Genomic DNA, 17,950 nt, shown 5'->3' on the forward strand with positions numbered 1-17,950 from the left:
AATGACCCAGTCTAGGGATCTCTTCTCATGAAAGTCCCTCACCAGCTGGGTCATAATGTATGTAGGGAGTGCATGAAAGAAGGTATTGATGAACTCCCTACTGTCTGTGCGCACCCTCCTGCTGGTCTGCGCAAAGGTACTTTTTCAGCTCTTGTACAAATTCTTGTGGGGCCTGGAATTCCCCACATTGTTGATTGTAGGCCTCCTTGCGGGCCTCTTGAGGGTTTCTATGTATTGAGAAATGCTTTAAAATGGCCACCCTATAGGTGGACCATCTTGAGTGGTTCTGATCCTCCAGCCCCGCAAAGAAGCTGGAGTATACAGGGGAAAATGTCCACTTGACATATTGAATGCAACTTTGGCTATCCTTCAGGTGGAAAGTATCCAGCATTTGCTCATACAACTCGAGGTGCTCCCAAACTGAATATTTGGCATTTTTATGATAGGGCGTTATGACGCTCCTAATGGCCTTGATTTGCTTCAGGGGATCTTTCAGTAGAGCCCTCTTAATTTTGTTGGCCTTTTTAGTTTTGGTCACCCTTGTCCACTCCTCTTCTGACTCAGAGGCACTGTTACAGGAGGTGGCTGTCTGATCCTCTAAGCTCTCCCTGATTCTGCGGGCTTGGGAATGGCTTTCAGAATGTGGGGGCCTAGTCTCTTGAGAACTGTGGCACTCAGAAGAGTCTTCTGACCTCCCCTGCTCCCAGGACTGGCTGAGTACCCCCCCCCCCCCCAACTCCCACTGCCCTAGCTGGGAAGAGGTTTTTAAGAGGCTCTTTGTGGGCCTAGTTTCATGGAATTCCCCACCAAATTTGACAGACTGATCCCTTGGTAGGTGATATTTTTGAGGATCCAGTTCTCTGATTCTCTTCTTACTGAGTCTTCCTGATCAGAGAGACTAGACCTAATATTTGGGAATCTGTACATAGATGCCCGCCCATCCATTTCTGGGAGGCGCAGATCTGTTAGTCCCATATTTCCCATTGTGCTGAAGTCTACCATCCCCGTGGCCCTTGGTTCATATGAGCCAGTGGACATGAGGGTGGCAGAGTCCATGGGACTGAAGGGATTAAAGTCCCTGATGGCAGGGGTCCTGAGGTTATGCCCAGGGGTTTCTCTTTCCCTTCTTACCTCATCTCTTTCAGCCCCTATTCCCTGATGACATGCCAAAATCTGACCCTTTTGCTCTTCTATTAAGGCCTTACTGGTCTCTATGATTTGTTCTTGTATGACTATCTGTTTGTGGAGCCTGTCATTCTTTTCACAGAGAGCCTGATTGTCTCTCTGTGCTTCCTGCCTAGATTGGAAATACTGGGCTGTTAGGCAGAATTGTATGTAGTACCCTTTGGGAACACTACACACAATTAAGAGTACAAGTGACAGTACAATTTCATCTTTGGTACAAGCCTGTACTACACAGTTATAGTGGTAGCAGTAGCGGAGCAGCCAGACTTATCTCAAGAGTAAGTGAGCAGTACAAATAGTTACACAAAGGACAGCAATTACTATGATTCAGGCAAACACTGACTCAAGGTTTCTAAGTAAAATAATATATATTTATTTACTCAACAGTTGTATAACATTTCACTATTATAAGCAAGTTAAAAATCACAATCATAAATACACCACACCACTTCCCTTAAATTCCAGACAAGGTAAACTCACAATGGAAGTGGGAGCAAAATGGCACTCCAGCAATTTAAAAGAGGGAAAGACAAGGTTATTAGAAATTAGGCAACACCAACAGGTAAGTACTCTGAGCAATTTGAACAAGAGAGAATACAGTGAGGAGATCAGCTAGAAAAGGCTTAGGGCCAAAGTCAATAGGTCAAAAGTCTTTTGCTCAAGATCACACAGTTCAGGGTAGTTCGCTGTAAAGTTTGTGGAACAGATTCCCGACGAGGTTGATTGGTAGAAAAGATAGTTCAGGGAGAAGAGAAGGCCAATCCCTCGGATTGGAGAAAGATTTCAAACACTTTCACCGCGGTTGAACGAAACGAACAACCGGATTTGCACAGTACCTTAAAACGAAGGGGGAGCTGTAGCTGAGGCGGACGTTCCTGGCGGTTCCTACAGGCTCGCGGTTCCTGAAGCGACTGTCAGACTGATCAGAATTAGGAAGACTGGAGGGCCCTGCGCCACCCAGGGAAGAAGCAAGCAGCAGAGCAAAACAACAAATAAAAGGTGCGCTCCTTAAAACCCAAGCAGGGTCCGACCTTCCTGGCTATCTGGCCCACTGTAGCTCTGTACAGCGAATTCGACCAGAGGAGGGGTCCTGACTTGAAGTTTGGGCAAACTGGTTGGTCCCACCAGCTCAAGGGAAGAAGTTTCCTGGAGGATCTTCTCTGTAGTCAGATTTGGAGATTCAGAACTGCAGCAGGGCTTCACTGGGCGGTTCAGTCGTTGTACGGGTCCTCTTCTTCCAGTTCCTCGTTGGTTCTTTCCAGTGGCAACTCTGTCTTTCAAAGTCCCAGAGACCTGCTTTTTATGCAGTTTCCCCCCATTCATACAGCCTGGCTGTCAATCACACAGCAGAGTGGCTGGCCTGGCAAGGCCATTCCCCTTAGCCAATCAGACAAGAGTGCGACTTGGATTACCAAGGGAACCCATGGCAGGGGTCCGAAGATCCCTCCCTTACATCCTGCCTACCTAGGCTATCAGGTGCCTTAAGGAGGGCTTCTGTGCAGAAGCCCGCAAAAAGACCGCGAAGAAAGGAGTCATCCCCGGTTTGGCACGCAGAGAAAAACACAAGAAAGACTTTAACAAAAATAAATGGCGAATAAACCCAGCCGGAACCAAAATAAAATGTATTTGGTGAAGCGGGTTTATGTTTGATGCTACTATAATAGCCTAGAACAATACCACGTTTACATAATATAATTGCGGTAGGAAAGTTAGGGTAGATACCACTGCCACCAGCCAAGTCTTAATGTTAAGGGAGCGAAACAAGGCTCCAAGAGGCACAGACACAAAGGGATAGGAGTTAACCCTTTCCAATACTCCATGGAAGATGGGGTGTACTGGGTCTGTGGTTTAAAGTGACTATATAAAGTTAATGGCAACTTTACCTGTTTCTGGGGGACAGTAGTCAGCCCCAGAAAAATGGAGTCAGAGGGAAGTCTTAAAGACAACCCTGTGTCACTGCACTGAAGGTGCTGTGTAACACACACAAAAAGTGGTGCACATCGAGTAGGTGAGGCTCCAGTGCCCAAGATCACAGAAACAGTGAAAATGCACACAGCAAATCACAAGTAAGAGTGGGAAAAAAGGCTCACACTCTTACCAGGTGAAAAAATAAATCCTAGAAATCCAGAAAAGCTGCTCGGGGACTCTTTAGGAAAGGGAAATCAACAATTTATGAGAATTCTCCCTAAAATTTGCCCCCCTCCCCATCCCCAGACTAAGGGACAGGAGGATTTAATCCACTCCTGGATGAATATCTCTAGTCGGTTATAAACATCCTAGAGAGACCATCAGCATTTTGATGGGGACATCCTGCTCTGTGCTCAATGGTAAAATCAAACCCTTGCAGGCAGATTGACCATTTTAGCAGTTTTGGGGTTTCCCCTTTCATTTGCATTAACCAGCTCAAGGGTTGGTGGTCAGTTTGAATTACAAAAGTAGATCCATACAAGTATGGTCTAAACTTCTTCAAACTCAACACAATGGCAAAACATTCACGCTCAATGGTTGCCCACCTTGTTTCTGGTTCCTTCAGTTTCCTACTGATGAAGCAAATGGGGTGCTCCCTACCTTTCTCATCCAGCCGACTAAGGACTGCACCTATACCTATATTGGAGGCATCGGTGTGCAGTCAAAATATCGAATGAATAATGTCGAAAGTCATAATATAGAAAATAATAATGGCGAAAAAATGTCGAAAATAAAATCACATTTTTTATTTTTTATTTATATATTTATTTATATATTTATTTTTGTGGTCCGGGAATAAAAAAATGGGTAAAACAAAAACAAAAATTAAAAAAGGGGTGGTTGGAGGGGGAACCCCCATTTTGAATAAAAAAACGTAATAAAAAAAAAATTCGACTTTTTTGTTTTCGACATTTTATTTTCTATATTATGACTTTCGACATTATGGTTTTCGATTTTATGACTATAAACTGGAGTCATCTGTCTGCACAATGAAGGGTTGGTGATAATCAGGAGCTCTTAGGACTGGAGCTTGACAAAGGGCTTTCTTCAGGCTTTCAAAGGCTTGAGTGCACTCCTTATTCCATCTAACCTTTTTTAGGGAATTTTGGAGAGGAGATCACATTCAAAGGAGAAGTTATGGTCCCATAGTTCTCAATGAAATTCCTGTAGTACCAAGTGAGACCTAGGAAAGCTCTCACTTGGGTTTGAGTAGTAGGGGTGGGCCAGTTTTGGACAGCTTGTACTTTGCTGGGCAATGACCTTATCTCACCTCATCCTACCTCATGATCAAGGTCGACCACTTTACTCTGACAAATTTGACATTTGCTTGCCTTTATGGTCAGATGGGCCTGCTCAAGAGCCTGCAAAACATATCCAAGGTGATTAATATGTTCTTTCCATGTATGGAAGAACATATTGATCAGGTCCTGAGTTTATGCCCAGGGGTTTCTCTTTCCCTTCTTACCTCATTTCTTTCAGCCCCTATTCTCTGATGACATGCCAAAATCTGACCCTTTTGCTCTTCTATTAAGGCCTTACTGATCGCTATGATATGTTCTTGCACATCTATCTGTTTGTGGAGCCTGTCATTCTTTTCACAGAGAGCCTCATTGCCTCTCTGTGCTTCCTTCCTAGATTGGAAATACTGGGCCAATTTGTGCTGCAGGAGACTCACCTCCTGAGTTTGGTCCTTATTGGCCTGAGTATTCTTTTCCAAAGCATCCTCCACCTGCCTGGTGTGCTCTATTAGCTTTTCATAATCAGTTTTGATTTCACCAAACTCCTGAAGGGCTAGCTTTCTTTCCTCTAACTTAGTTTTTAATTGGCTGACTTCCTGGCCTAAGGCGCCCCTCTCCTGAGTTAAGGTGCCCTTTTGTGCAGCCAGGTCGTCCCTCTGTTTTTTAAATGCACTAGATTTGTGGCGCTCCTCATCAAACTCCTCTTGAGAGTGGATGTCTTTAATAATTAATTTATTATTTTCCTCTTTCAAGGATTCTAGGCGGTTTTCTAGGGTGACTACCTGCTCTGTGCAGGCTCTGTTAAAGGTTAATTGCTGCTCCAACTTTTGTTGACTCTTTTTGCAGTGTCTGTACTTGGGTATTTTGTTCAGCATTCTCTTGCTGTAAAAAAGCCAGATCTTCTTGGAGTTTGGTGATGTACTGCTGTAGCCTCTGTTTCTGATTCTTTGCTATCCTGGAGCCTTTGCTCTGCAGAGTTCAGATTGGTCTGGATTTTCTGCAGTGATTCCCCTTGTCTCTTTGTCAAATCTATATTGTCTGCGTGCTTTTCCTGTATGACTCCTATGTGGAGGTACAGGTAGGCCGCTATTTTGGCAATTTTACACTGCTCCTCTTTTATTTTTGGGGCCATGTATAGTTCGCTAAACGCTTGATGTAATGGACCCTTGTCCTGCCAGGTATCAAGGTCGATTGCAGTGATGTGTTGTTTTATTCTCTGCAGCCATACCTGTTCATCCTGTTCTGGCCATTAACCCCTGACAAACAATTTGTGCAGGAAGTTTTCCCTAGCAATATTAATTTCCACTGGGGTCGCCATTCCAGAAATATTAATTTCCTTCAGACTTATCTCAGGGTTAATTTACTTTTGCAAACAGGCCCAATTCCTTTGAGTATTTCTTTTGAGGGGTGCTTGTACAGTGTAGCACAGTAGGCCAACCCAACAAGGTGTATGTACCCCGCTGACTAGTATGCTGTGTTAGGCATTCACGAGTGGTATGTCAAATTCAGGAACCCGGACGAGACCCCAAGCTGTAAGTGATTTCAATCTGGCACACACCCAAGTCTCGCGCTGTCACGACCTCCAGCCCTGATCCCCACTGGCAAGCCCATTGGCCAGGTGGAATCAGGGCTTGGATCACTAATAAGGCCTGGCATCCACTTCTCAGACCCTCTTGGGGCTAGTCCTGGCGCCTTTGGCGCCAGGCTCATCAGTAAGGAAAGACATCTGCTTGAGGAACTACTTTATTTAGGCTTTCAGCCAACATGGAGGCATCCACATAGCTTGATTCCTAGAACCAAGCTATGCGGTCTAGTATTTTGGGTGTGGTGGCCTAGGGACTACTTTACCTGGACTACTTTACAGTGGCTATTTAAACCACACCCGAACAAGACAACACGCTTCGCGTTACTTTGCTTCTAGCAACGTGACGCTCACCGTGTCCAGCTTTCTCACGAGCCTGGTGAATTCCGGACCTGCAGAAAAACCAAGAACATCGTTAGCAGCAGAATCTTACCTGCATTCATAATCCTTCACTATAGCGCGCCATCATCTCCCGGTGAGAACCAGCATATCCAGTTCTCCAAGCGGACACTCCGCGCTCCTAGGGAGATAAAAAAGAGACATTTAGAATAGAGAAAAGGCATGCAAGAATTACGACGCCATCAATCGCAATAAGACCTACCTGAAAGACACTACACGAGCAGCAGTCAGTGAAGTAACTGGACGCCCGCGCCCACAAAAGACAACGCGCCCCTGCCCAGAGAGCAGGACGGAGATCCCACCTATTCCGACAACCAGGTGAGAAGAGAACCTGGAGGGGCTGGAAACACAAGGGAGGTGGGGGAAAACTTACCTTGGTCGCCCAGTCCTAATATAGTCTTCATTTCCAGGCGGAATCCCATCGACACCGAGACCACACCAGGGAATCATTGGGAAGGGCACCAACGACCAACTGGCTGGGTGGCGTCCCTGTGGATACCAGGTGAGCGTAACACGCCCAGCATGTAGTGCGCAAATTAAACCCTTATTTATTTGTATCTATAAGTTCAATATTCCGAATGATACACCACTCATATCACACCCTTCTCCTGAGACCCCCCCCGTCACACTGAACCAGGAATCAGGCTAGTTTGCAAAGGTAAATATTTATTCATGTATGTAGAATTTAAATCACAATATATTTGACTAGATAACAACAATCACCAATGGGGTGACCGAACACTGAATAATATCTTTAATGCACTAGGAATCAATTAATGAGCACAAAAACAAATACAGCAAAGAAAAGGATACTTTTGGGTTGGTTTGGATCAGATAGCACTATGGTTAGGGGTTCCCCCTGCAACACCCCTCAACCCACCGATAGGCAATTTAAGAGAGCAGGTACTCAGGAATAACACAGATCAAACAGAATATCACTCCCACCTTCCCCTTTTAAAGACAAGAGAAAAACAGAATTGACTTTTCAACTGTCAGATGGCTTTGAAATTGGCTGAGCAAAAACACCAAATGTGGTAAAAAATGCTTAAATTATTATACATTTCTACGGGAGCCGCTTTGAATAGATGGAAGCAAACAAAAGCAATGATTTAATCAAAAAGAAAACAATTGGAATCTCAAAGTCAAAGTGGGAAATAATTTAAAGCTAATTCACACGTGTAAAACGTTTCAAAATGTCAATTCGCAGCAAACTTTTCCTTATGTGATTTTTGATATAACTGTTTGGGTCCTAGAGATAGCTAAGGGTGTTAGGTACAAGTGGGAGTTGACATTTCGCTTCTATCTTAAAAACCGAGGGAGTTATGGAGGTTTTAGTGAGAGGTGTTTTCGAAAATAAAGACACGAATTTGAACAAGGACTTCAGTTTAGAATCGGAAAATATGGCTTATGCTTTTACTCAAGGCTAGAGCGTTTAGCTAAGCAACCAAGTCGGAACACAGTAAGCTCTGAGACTGATTCATGACTTCAGTAACAGATCCCCATCTCCTTCCCCGGCGGCACCAGTCTAAAAAGTGTCTCAAAGTGGGAATTATGGTTCAGAGTTACACAATAAAGATGACTATGAAAATGGCGCCTTAGCAACTAAACAGGAGAAGATAGCACTACAGATTTTGACAATGTTATAGGTTATGAAAGTAGGGATAGTTCAGAGATTAGAGTGGAACAAGATAATGCAAGGTATACAATAGTTCTCTAGCGTCCTATTAATACTCACACTCCACTGGGATTTAAGATTTTGGACAGTCACGGTTCTGGTCAATGGATTGGCTCCATCAAGGAAAGACAGCACATCAAGCGCGGGACTGGATCAGGTAGGCCAGTCGCCAGAAATGCACAGGATCTGCCCTTCTTGTTTCTGGGTATTTCAAATCAGAGGGATAGCGAGTTCATCAGGCAAGTCTTATGGTAGCAAGCCAGATAGTTTCAGGATGCTTTCCCACACCACAGCGCTCCACTGGGTTGCGAGAATAGGTTTGAGGATTGAGGCCTTGCTGAAAATGGTTCAGATACTGCTTGGCAAGATTCTTGGCATCCAGATCTGGAAGGATGTTGAAGGCTGGGTGTTGAATGCAAAGTGCTTCGCTGGAATCAGAAGAGTCAGTCAGTGAGTCTCTATGTGTTGTCAGCGGTCTCTATCCTTTCAAATGACATCACAAGAATGGGTGCATGGGCCAGCTTAAATAATCTTGCCCCAGTGAACTGGAATTGGATCAGGACCTCATCTCCGCCTTGCATCTGTGTGATTGGATCAAGGACGGATGATGTCACATTTATGGTTTGGCTTTTATAGTCCTTAGAAACCTCCCCTAGCCACTAGTATCAAAATCGAATTTTGTCCTAAATACATATTTATACATTGGTAACCTCTACAAAAATCACAGACAAAGATTCCATATTTTATGTAGTATCTGCTCATCAAAATCCCGCAGCTGTGAGACCTTGTTTCAACTTTCTGCAGAATTTTGTCAATTTCGCCATGAACACATTTTCCAAACTTTCTGCAAATTTCCACAAATGTGTGTGTTTACCATAGGGATGTGTGTGTAAAGTTTAACGATTCTAGCATTGATACAGTTTACATAAAACCACATATATTGCCATTCCTGTCCAGAATATGTTACACAGTTCCACCGCCTCTTGAAACGTAAAGTCAAAAGTTAGACTAGCAAATCTGTCCTTTTTATATTTTTCACCACTTTGGATAACAAGTTATCAAGTTATGAGTCTATGAAAATTGTTCATTATTTATTCTTAGCAGCAAATGGCCCGCCTTTTGCCTCTCCCTGGAGCTCAAGAAGTAGCCCCCTCCTTTGGGGAATTCCTTCAAAGAGCAGTTTATGACCTTTTCACACATCCATTTCCTGGACTGGGGATCTGCCATTGTTCATTCCTTGGTTGTAGACAAAAGTCTGGCCTAACCCACAATTATCATACGTCAGTGAGTTTCTGCTGAGAGGATATCCCTCCCCTTGGGAGAAACCTGTTTTTCCACTTCTTGCATGCCCAGCCAGGCTAATTTATTCTTATTTTATTGACTCAAAATCCAGCAGAAACCAAACTTGTTGCATCAGATGACATAGATACATTACTTTCTTAGCTTTTAACCTGTGGGATCAAAAACACAACTGAGATCTGCATTTCTTTTAGCAACAATCCTTTTATATTTGCTAATCTGGCAGACTTTTAGTTTAGATAACTTTGAGGTTTATCAGGAGAGCCCATCTGACAGGGCTGTCATTCACAGGTAGCCCAGTGTGCTGCACACAGATTTTGACAGGAGCTGTCATCCACAGGCAATCCTGTTTTTCAGAGAAAATGTTTTGCTCTTCACATTTCAGGACTTTCACAGTGCTTCGTTAGGTTAACTAAATTTTAGCACCAAGCAAGATTTTGAGTGTTGTGAAGTGTTGTGTACAGGCATTTTGGAGTTTTTAGCAACAAAGTAAATGTCATTTACAGGCACATTTTTGAGTTTCATTTGCAAAGTGCTGCTTTTCCCTCTGCACTCTGCTTGCTTGTCATGGAGCCCACAGGCACATTTTCTGCCGTGTGTGCTCTATTCCACACATGCACCATGGATGGCAGGTTGTGCATCCATCTTTTTGTGTGTTGAAGAACGCGGTTTTGGAAGTTTTGGCAAGCACAAGAGTTTTGCCGCCATTTTTGCTGTTTCTTGCCCCATAAATAGCAGAGTGATGCCTCATAGTATAGCAGAGTGGGTCAATACATCCCACAACATCCCTTCAGTAGACGGAGCAGATTGCGATTTGACCGATAAAGACTGTGAGGCAATGGAGGATGAAAGGGAGGAGGAGGCGATAGAAGGAAATTGGATATTCTGCGGGGAGAACGCAGGCAAAGTGTTAAAAAGGGAGAGAGAAGGAGAGGAAATGAAAACAGAAGGTGGAGAGAAGGGGAACAAGAAAGAGAGGGAGCGAGACACCGGGAGAGATTGGTCGCAGACACTCAGCAACAGAACAGGGAGAATGGAAGGACCATGTACCCAGACACATCTGCCATGCAGGCTATTCTAGCAGGCACTATGAAGCAAGACAAAGACCCTGCACAATACACTCAACAGATGTGGACACTAGAGACACAGCAATCCTGGGACACAAACATTCCTGTCTTTTACCACATATTGTTTAGGGGTCTCCCTACAACATACAGAAAGCATTAGGGAAGGTGGTTGAAATAGAGACAAAAGGATGGCCTGAGATACAGGGACACATAATACACTTTCTGCAGAGTATGACAAGATAAGGAGAGGGAGACAGCAGACAACGCTGGAAAAGCTGAAGCAAAACTAGTACAGAAAAAGTTAGTTTGGAAGGAGCAGTATTAGCACACATCACACCAGGGCAACCAGAGCCTACCCCACAGGGAGGGGGCACCCGTAGGGTATGTTCAGCCACAGGGGTATGCCCAACAAGAGGGAGGGTATGCCCAGCAAGTGGGGTTCCCCCAACAGAGAGGATTTTATCCACAAGGAGGATATGGTCCACAAGGGGGATATTTCCCACAATCGGGGTGCTATCCACAGACAAGTGAGTACTCTACAAGAGGGAGGGTGACAGAGTTTGAATATGGAAGATCGAGGTTTGGAGGACCATGTTTTATTTGTGGACAAGTGGGACACTTTGCACGAGAATGTAGGAGCATGCCACAGACACTGTATGGCCAGGGCAGATCCCCAGCATTCCAAGCCCTCTTTTATCCCCTGCAGCAACAAATGTTACCCCCGTAACAACAAATACAGACACAACAGAGCCAAATGAAATGGTATCCCCCTTTTTCCTTTAGGGATACTGCCTCCATTCCCCATGCCTTAATGGCATGTAGTCATAGCTCCTCCTCACCCACCTATGAAGACTAATGAGAATATTTTCCCATATTCTGTATGCAAGTCATTAAGAACTGACTTTTCTTCCCCTGAAGACAAAAGTACTGTAACGAGGAAGCTGAGCCGAGTAATGAAGTTTGATGAAGGTGAGGAGCACAAGCTGCTGGAGACGCTGGCTGGAGAAGTCTTGTCTTCTCGGTATCGACCAAAGGACCGTTAGACTGATACGAGGTCCATGGAGCCAACCAGCTGACAGAAGAGGCAGAGGAGAGCAGACTGTAGGAGATGGTACTCTGATGGACGCCACGAGAGGAAGAGAAAGAAAGGCTTCCTGGCGTACACAAGTACCTAAAAGCAGCCTCTATGCCGCTCGAGCACGGACAAACCCAGAGAAGGCGAGCGGGAGCCGTAAGGGGCACAGAAGCCACAGACCAGAGGCAGCGAACCAGGAAAGAGGGACCGGGACGCAGAAGAGCCGGTGCAGTCTTGATGCGTGAGAACCAACACATACCACAGAGAGCCGGTGAGTCCACCCAAGGGAAGCAGGGACACTGGGGCACTTCGGCAACCCTACTGAAGGCAAATAAATGTAAATGAAGCATATGAGGAAGAACAAGAAACACAATATTTTGTAAAGAGACAGAACGGAATAAATATAAGAGATTATCAAGTTTGCAAGTGTGCGCAGTGTACCTATGAGAAATCCCTGGCAGAAGACTATACCAGGCAGATTTAAGTTGCCAGTGTGTTCATATGAGAGAGCCCTGGCAAGAGAGTATACCAGGCAAGGTCAAGTTGGACAATGTGTAAAGTACATCACATGAGGAAGTCCTGATAAGGATACATCAGGAATAACCAAAGACTGTGTTGAAACTATATTGAAGAGGAGACGAACCCTGGCAGGAAATTACACCAGGTATCCTACCAAGATTAAGACTAACAGCCAAATGGTTTTGCATACCAGTTGGGTTGCTGATCAAAAGAAACTCAAGGAACTGATATCCCTAAAAGTATAAAGCAGAGTGAAGAGAAATTCAGGGGAAATGAACCATCCTCTGGAACTGTGAACTTTATCCATTTGGAACTTTTCTTGTGTTGGAGTAACACCTTTCCTTTTTTTGAATATTGAAACACTTTTTTAGGCCACAGACATTTCCCTTTTCACCTTAGAGTTGATTTTTAGAATGTGAGTGCCAGAATAGTACTTTGGACATTTTGCTTTGGGCATCTTGACATCGGACAGACCCTTAGTTATGTTTTAGGTAGGAAAATACCTCTTAGAGTAGGGACAGAGAGGCATTTTCCAACCCCCTTTTTGTTTCAATAAATGTTTATGGCCAAAACCATGAGTCCCCCTGTGTCCACGTCTCATTCCTGGCTCCTCACATACTACACTAATAAATCGGAATAGTTAGCAGTAGGGATACAAATGGGACCCTGGTGGAGTTATCAAATGGGACACAGAGGGATAGAATAAAGATGAATACTGGACATAAATATGAATGGGAGATGTAATAAAAAAAGTAATATTAAGGTTGTGCTTCTAGGCCAAAAGGGGCAAATGTGTAAACCAATGGCATTTTACTTTAGGTTTGGGGACTTACATGAGCCTAACAGTTATTGTGGCAATGATGTAGGAGCGGCAGCCATGCAGGATGATATGTTGCAGAATTAATAGGGATTGGTTGGTAAGCTCATGAGTGCCCATAAAGCTGTGCAAGGATAAGTTAAGACTCCATCCAAGGCATAGATACACCCACCTGCCCACTCGGCATTATGTAATGCAGGTGGGTTTAGAAGTTTAAGAACCAGAACCCCAGTCACATAAATGTTTAGTCTGCATTTTTCTAATGCTAGGTGTAATGAAAACCTTCTGGAGAGGAGGTGGGCTTTGTGCCACATAGGTGTGCAGAGCAGTATTACATCAAGCTCGGATTTCTTGAAAAGCCATGCCCCCAAGATGTACAGTTAGGAACTCGCTTGTTAATGTATCAGACTAATGTATCATAGAGACTTTTCTGTACTAAGCTCATTGTGTAAAACTGTATAACAACTTCAAGGTTTCTGTGCTCAGGTGCCACCATTTTTGGATGGAGATACTATGCTGGTTTTCCGACCCATTTTTGTATAGCTGTATGGAAACACATGTTGTCTCTACCTTTGATGCCAGTTTCCATTTTGGATTATTTGGTGAAGAGCTGCAGGTTTCTACATAGTTTTTGTTAGCAAAATAGCTATATTTCAGTTTCATGCTCCATTTTTAGTTTGGGCTATTAGGTGTCGCTTGCGATAGCTATAAACCAAAACGATTGCATTAGAGCACAGATAGGGAGCAATGGCATATGGGGAGAGACACACAGCTTGTAAGTGTTTGGTTATTTTCTCACTCATTGACTGACCATGGCCATGTTAATCCCTATGGCCATTCCTACCCTATTCCTGCACTCCCACCCAAAACACCTCCTCATGGGAACTCTTTGAGCTTGCTTTAATCAAGTGTTACCATCAGTCTCGGAGAGCTAATGACTTAATTGGAGTTGTAAACCCACTACTGGTGTAATATAAAATGTCTTAACCAGGTCTGCCTTCAGCCACTTGATTTATCAGCACTATGCATGTCCTTGACTGAAGTCCTGTTAAAAACAAGCACTGGCAAAGCCAAAGGTTTTGGCTTGTGTATAAGTATTAGGCATTAGACGAGAAAAGCTTACTTACACTGCACATCCATATTCTTAGAAATACAATAAAATCTTATGGAAAATAGATACGTATAAAGAAAGTAAATGTGCCTGGGAGAAACTAACAATCCTAGCACATGGATTGTAAAACAGAAAAAGGTCAAAGTATCTTAACTTGCTATTAGATCGCCAGGAACTTGCGTCATTGTGCACCTGCTACCATCAATCGCTAGTCAATAACACTGCAGCTGTGCCTGGCAAGTGCCTTTCCCATGCCTACACAACTTCTTGTTTTATACTTCTTTGATCCTATCTAGGTGGGGTCCAATTATTTAGATAATACACTTGGAAACTCAGTGAGGTATGTGATAACCTATTGGAACTACTTGATAATTTCTTTTCACTGGCATTCCTAGCATGTAGACAAGCAAACCATTAGATTGTATAGTGGACACAGGTATGATTGGTATAATACATTATTTCATCAATCAATTTTTTGTTATTCAGAAAATGACTTTTCTACACCCACAGAATTGGTGCTCCCCATGTGGGAAGCACCTTGGAATTGGGAAAGCGTTCACATTTTCTCTCCTCCTTTTCAGTGACGATGAACACTCTGATAAGGACTATGAGGAGTTTGAGGAGGACAACCAGAGCACAGGGTAGGTGGCATCACCTTTCCTTGTTTGGGTAAATACTCTTTCTTTCATAATATGAAGACTTATCTTTCTTATGCAGGGTTCGAAATTAGAATTGGCTAAGCGGGAGCCTAAAGGAGCTCCTTAGTATCCAGCATTAACCAGTGATCAGGAGCTACCACTGGGGAACAAGGAGCTAGTACATAGCGTTCCACAAATCTAACTTCCACATAAAATGCAAACATTTCATTTTGTCCATTATTATAACCCCTTGTGCTGTAAATGTTGTATAGATATGTCCTTATGTTTATAGATTGGAAGAAAACGCAGAGTAAAATTCACATATGTGTGTTTGTTCCACATCAGTTGTCCTGGGGAGCCAAAAGTAGCTCCTGGTAGCAGTTGGTATCAAGCTAACCAGACTCTTCTAGGCTAGAAGCAGGAGCTAAATAGCACCAAGCTCCCCTCAATTTCAAACCCTGTTATGTGATGCTTTACATACATACCTTTTTATATTTATTTACTATTTATCATAGTGTATTTTTATATCACTTACTCTTACTATCAAAAGATAAAAACGTTCAGAACCCAAGGGGTTGTGACTAGTCATAGACAAAAATGTTTGTGTAAAACTCAATCATCTTAGATTTTGACCGGTTCGACCATGTCAACATTTTCAAGCTTTTTTTGAGGTTTGAGATATGAAGTTCAACCTCCGTCCATATAAAGGCAGGTAGGTAGAACATTCGGGAAGAGAGTTTGTGTAGCTTTGGGGTAGTTTTGAATCAGAAATATTGTAGATGATAGTCCTATGTATAGATAATTGGGATGGGCTAGAGTTAGCTAACTAGGCTGAGAACCTTTGTTGGGGCTTGAGGCACATGGTTTGGTAATGCAGGGGGAGTACACCAAACCAGTGAGAGTCAAGCAGCATTAGGCACACATGCTTTCTTTAGGGCCATAGTATTGAGAACCCCATGTGTATTTAGTAGGTGGAGGACAAGGCCAAAACAGTGATAACCTCACATGTGTTGTGTTGTTTAGCTGAAGGAGAAAGACAAAGTAGTGTTAGGCACACATGGGTTTTACAGGCGGAGAAGAATGCCAAGGCTGTGAGAACCCTACTGGAAGTCCCATAAAATTATTATTCCCAGAGCAGGTTGTCGCTTTAGGGCTGGTGCGAAGATTATGTGAAAGATTTGTTTTTTTGTTAGTCTATCTGATAAGGCTTGTCTATCTTCGTCCTTATGTTTTATAACCCTTGTATTCTTACTTACCCTGTCTCTGAACCGCTGGTTGTATTAATGATGGGCATTAACTGTGTCTCAACACTGCTGCGTGAGGCATGGTTAATGAGTGGATGGTGTTAATTATGGGTAGAAACTGCGTCAAGGCGCTGTTGCATGGGGCATGGTTACTGAGCTGTAGTCTTGAGTCTTGTCAAGTCTAGTGGCATCTCAGTACCATAGGGCAAGACATTGTATTATATGATATGGCATTTTGTAACGCGCCTATACACAAGTGTTTCAGAGTGGTACAGACTTTCTTACCTCTGTGAGAAAGGGAACAGGTCAGTCAAAGCAAATGCCACTTCCCTTTAAGCGCAGACCAGCTAATTTTATTTATAGGAATTACATGGCCAAAACTTGTACATTTCTGGACAAATGGCACTGTTTTACCTGCAGGGTCGTTACAAAGCAGTTCCCTGAGGAAGGTGCATTGATCTTTATAGGATAGTTCATTTAAGAGCAACTGTAGAGACCCTGGGATTGAAGGTTCACCAAATGTAATGGGATTGCTTCTTAGGCTGGTAAGCTGATGCCGATAAAAGGCATTCTGAATACAAAACCAGAGCTATGCATGATGCCCCGGGGAAATTCCAAGAGCACTTCACAGAACTGAAAGCACAGTGAGTGAATTGGACCATCGCTAACAATAGGAAAGTTTATAGTAGACTTTACCCAGCACACCAATGGGTATCCTCACTGAAAACCTACTCCAGAAGATATTTTAGAGTTTTACAATCCTGCTATATTGAACCCTGTACTGGATCAGGCAACAAAAGTACCCAGCAGCTGTATATGCTCTGCTATCTCCACTGGAGGGGCAGATTCAATTCCAGAGCCAATGTCGGCAAATAGGGAATCCACTCCTATAATGTCATTGGAAGGCTCTACATCACATTAGCTTCAGTTATTAATGTACTGCTCGATGGATAAGCATTTTCTAATCTATTTGGCACCTCACCTGCAGCAAATGATGCATTAACATCTGCAACCTTTGAAGGATTCCCAAATGTGTTCCTTCGAGCTGATGCTAAAGCGTACCCTTGAGGCAGCTTTCTGGGGCAAGTAATATCATAGTTACTGTGCATGCTGCGTGGAGCTCCACTTATTCATTATTGTGCAGGGATTTCCTAATATTCTTGAAGAGCCTGTTCAGTTTCAAGTGGCTATTGGCTGTTATAACCCTACTTGTGCCAATCTCAATCAATTGGTAAGAGCTGCAATTCCTTCTGATATGTTCTGTTTATTGAAACAAAGAAGTAACTGGCCATTGCAAGAACCCCCTAGAGATACTTTACTGACAGGCTACTTTGTACATTTATAGAAACCTACCCGAAGAAAACAGATTGGATTCCTATCAATACTTGTAACCAAAATAAGATAGAGAACCGGACCAATTATTTGAAGAGGCTGAAACAATATTTTGTATCAGATTTCAAGGATCTCAATGCAGTAACAACTAGACAGTAAGCCATGGTTTCCACAATCATAATGGGGCTCCAACTCAAGATTGTAGACAGAATTAATGGAGTACTCCTTTGTTGGGAAGGCAATCATTTTACTTTGACTGCACAGCATTTTTACGAAAGGGCGGAGAGACAGAAGGAATCTACTGAGGCTAGATAAGTGGTGTTACAAATACAGCAGCGTTAGCCTTAACATGTACGGGCGGGGCACCAAGCAGGATCTGCCTTTCCTGGAAAAGGAAGGGGCAGGGGAGGAGGAGTTACTGTTAATGTAGGAAAAGAAGAAACCCAAGATAGAGAGTTGTTTAATGTGTACAATCTTCAGTGCATTTATTGGAAAGAATTTGGACACTGGAAGATGAAGTGATAAAACTGACCAGTCAGAGCAACCAAACTAGCACCTTCTTTCTTTTTTAGTTATTTCCAACACCTCAACTACCTGCTATGTTTAATACACAGTAGAACAGCCAGGGAACCAGTAATAAATGATAAAGAAAAGGCTGATGTAGAAAGACCGCTCTGTGACCGCATGGAGTGGTCTTTCTAAATCGAACTGTCAACCCCATCTGACGCATGCAGTGGCTGACAGGAGTGGCAAGACCCGGAAGAGGAGTCGGGGAAGTGTCGGTCGGGTAAGTGTCTGTGT

The 17,950-nt window shown here is 43.4% G+C and overlaps 1 protein-coding gene across 1 annotated transcript in view; it reads left to right on the plus strand.

Moving 5' to 3' along the window:
- The window catches only part of LOC138528587 (uncharacterized), a 1,521,057-nt gene that overhangs the window by 825,259 nt on the left and 677,848 nt on the right, over nucleotides 1–17,950 (plus strand). The window contains exon 13 of the mRNA XM_069640364.1: nucleotides 14,517–14,576. Coding sequence (XP_069496465.1) covers nucleotides 14,517–14,576 — 60 coding nt within the window. The remainder of the gene's footprint in view (nucleotides 1–14,516; nucleotides 14,577–17,950) is intronic.

The sequence above is a fragment of the Ambystoma mexicanum genome, chromosome 7q (assembly GCF_040938575.1).
Source record: "Ambystoma mexicanum isolate Mex_15411 chromosome 7q, UKY_AmexF1_1, whole genome shotgun sequence".
In the NCBI taxonomy this organism is placed as follows: domain Eukaryota; kingdom Metazoa; phylum Chordata; class Amphibia; order Caudata; family Ambystomatidae; genus Ambystoma; species Ambystoma mexicanum.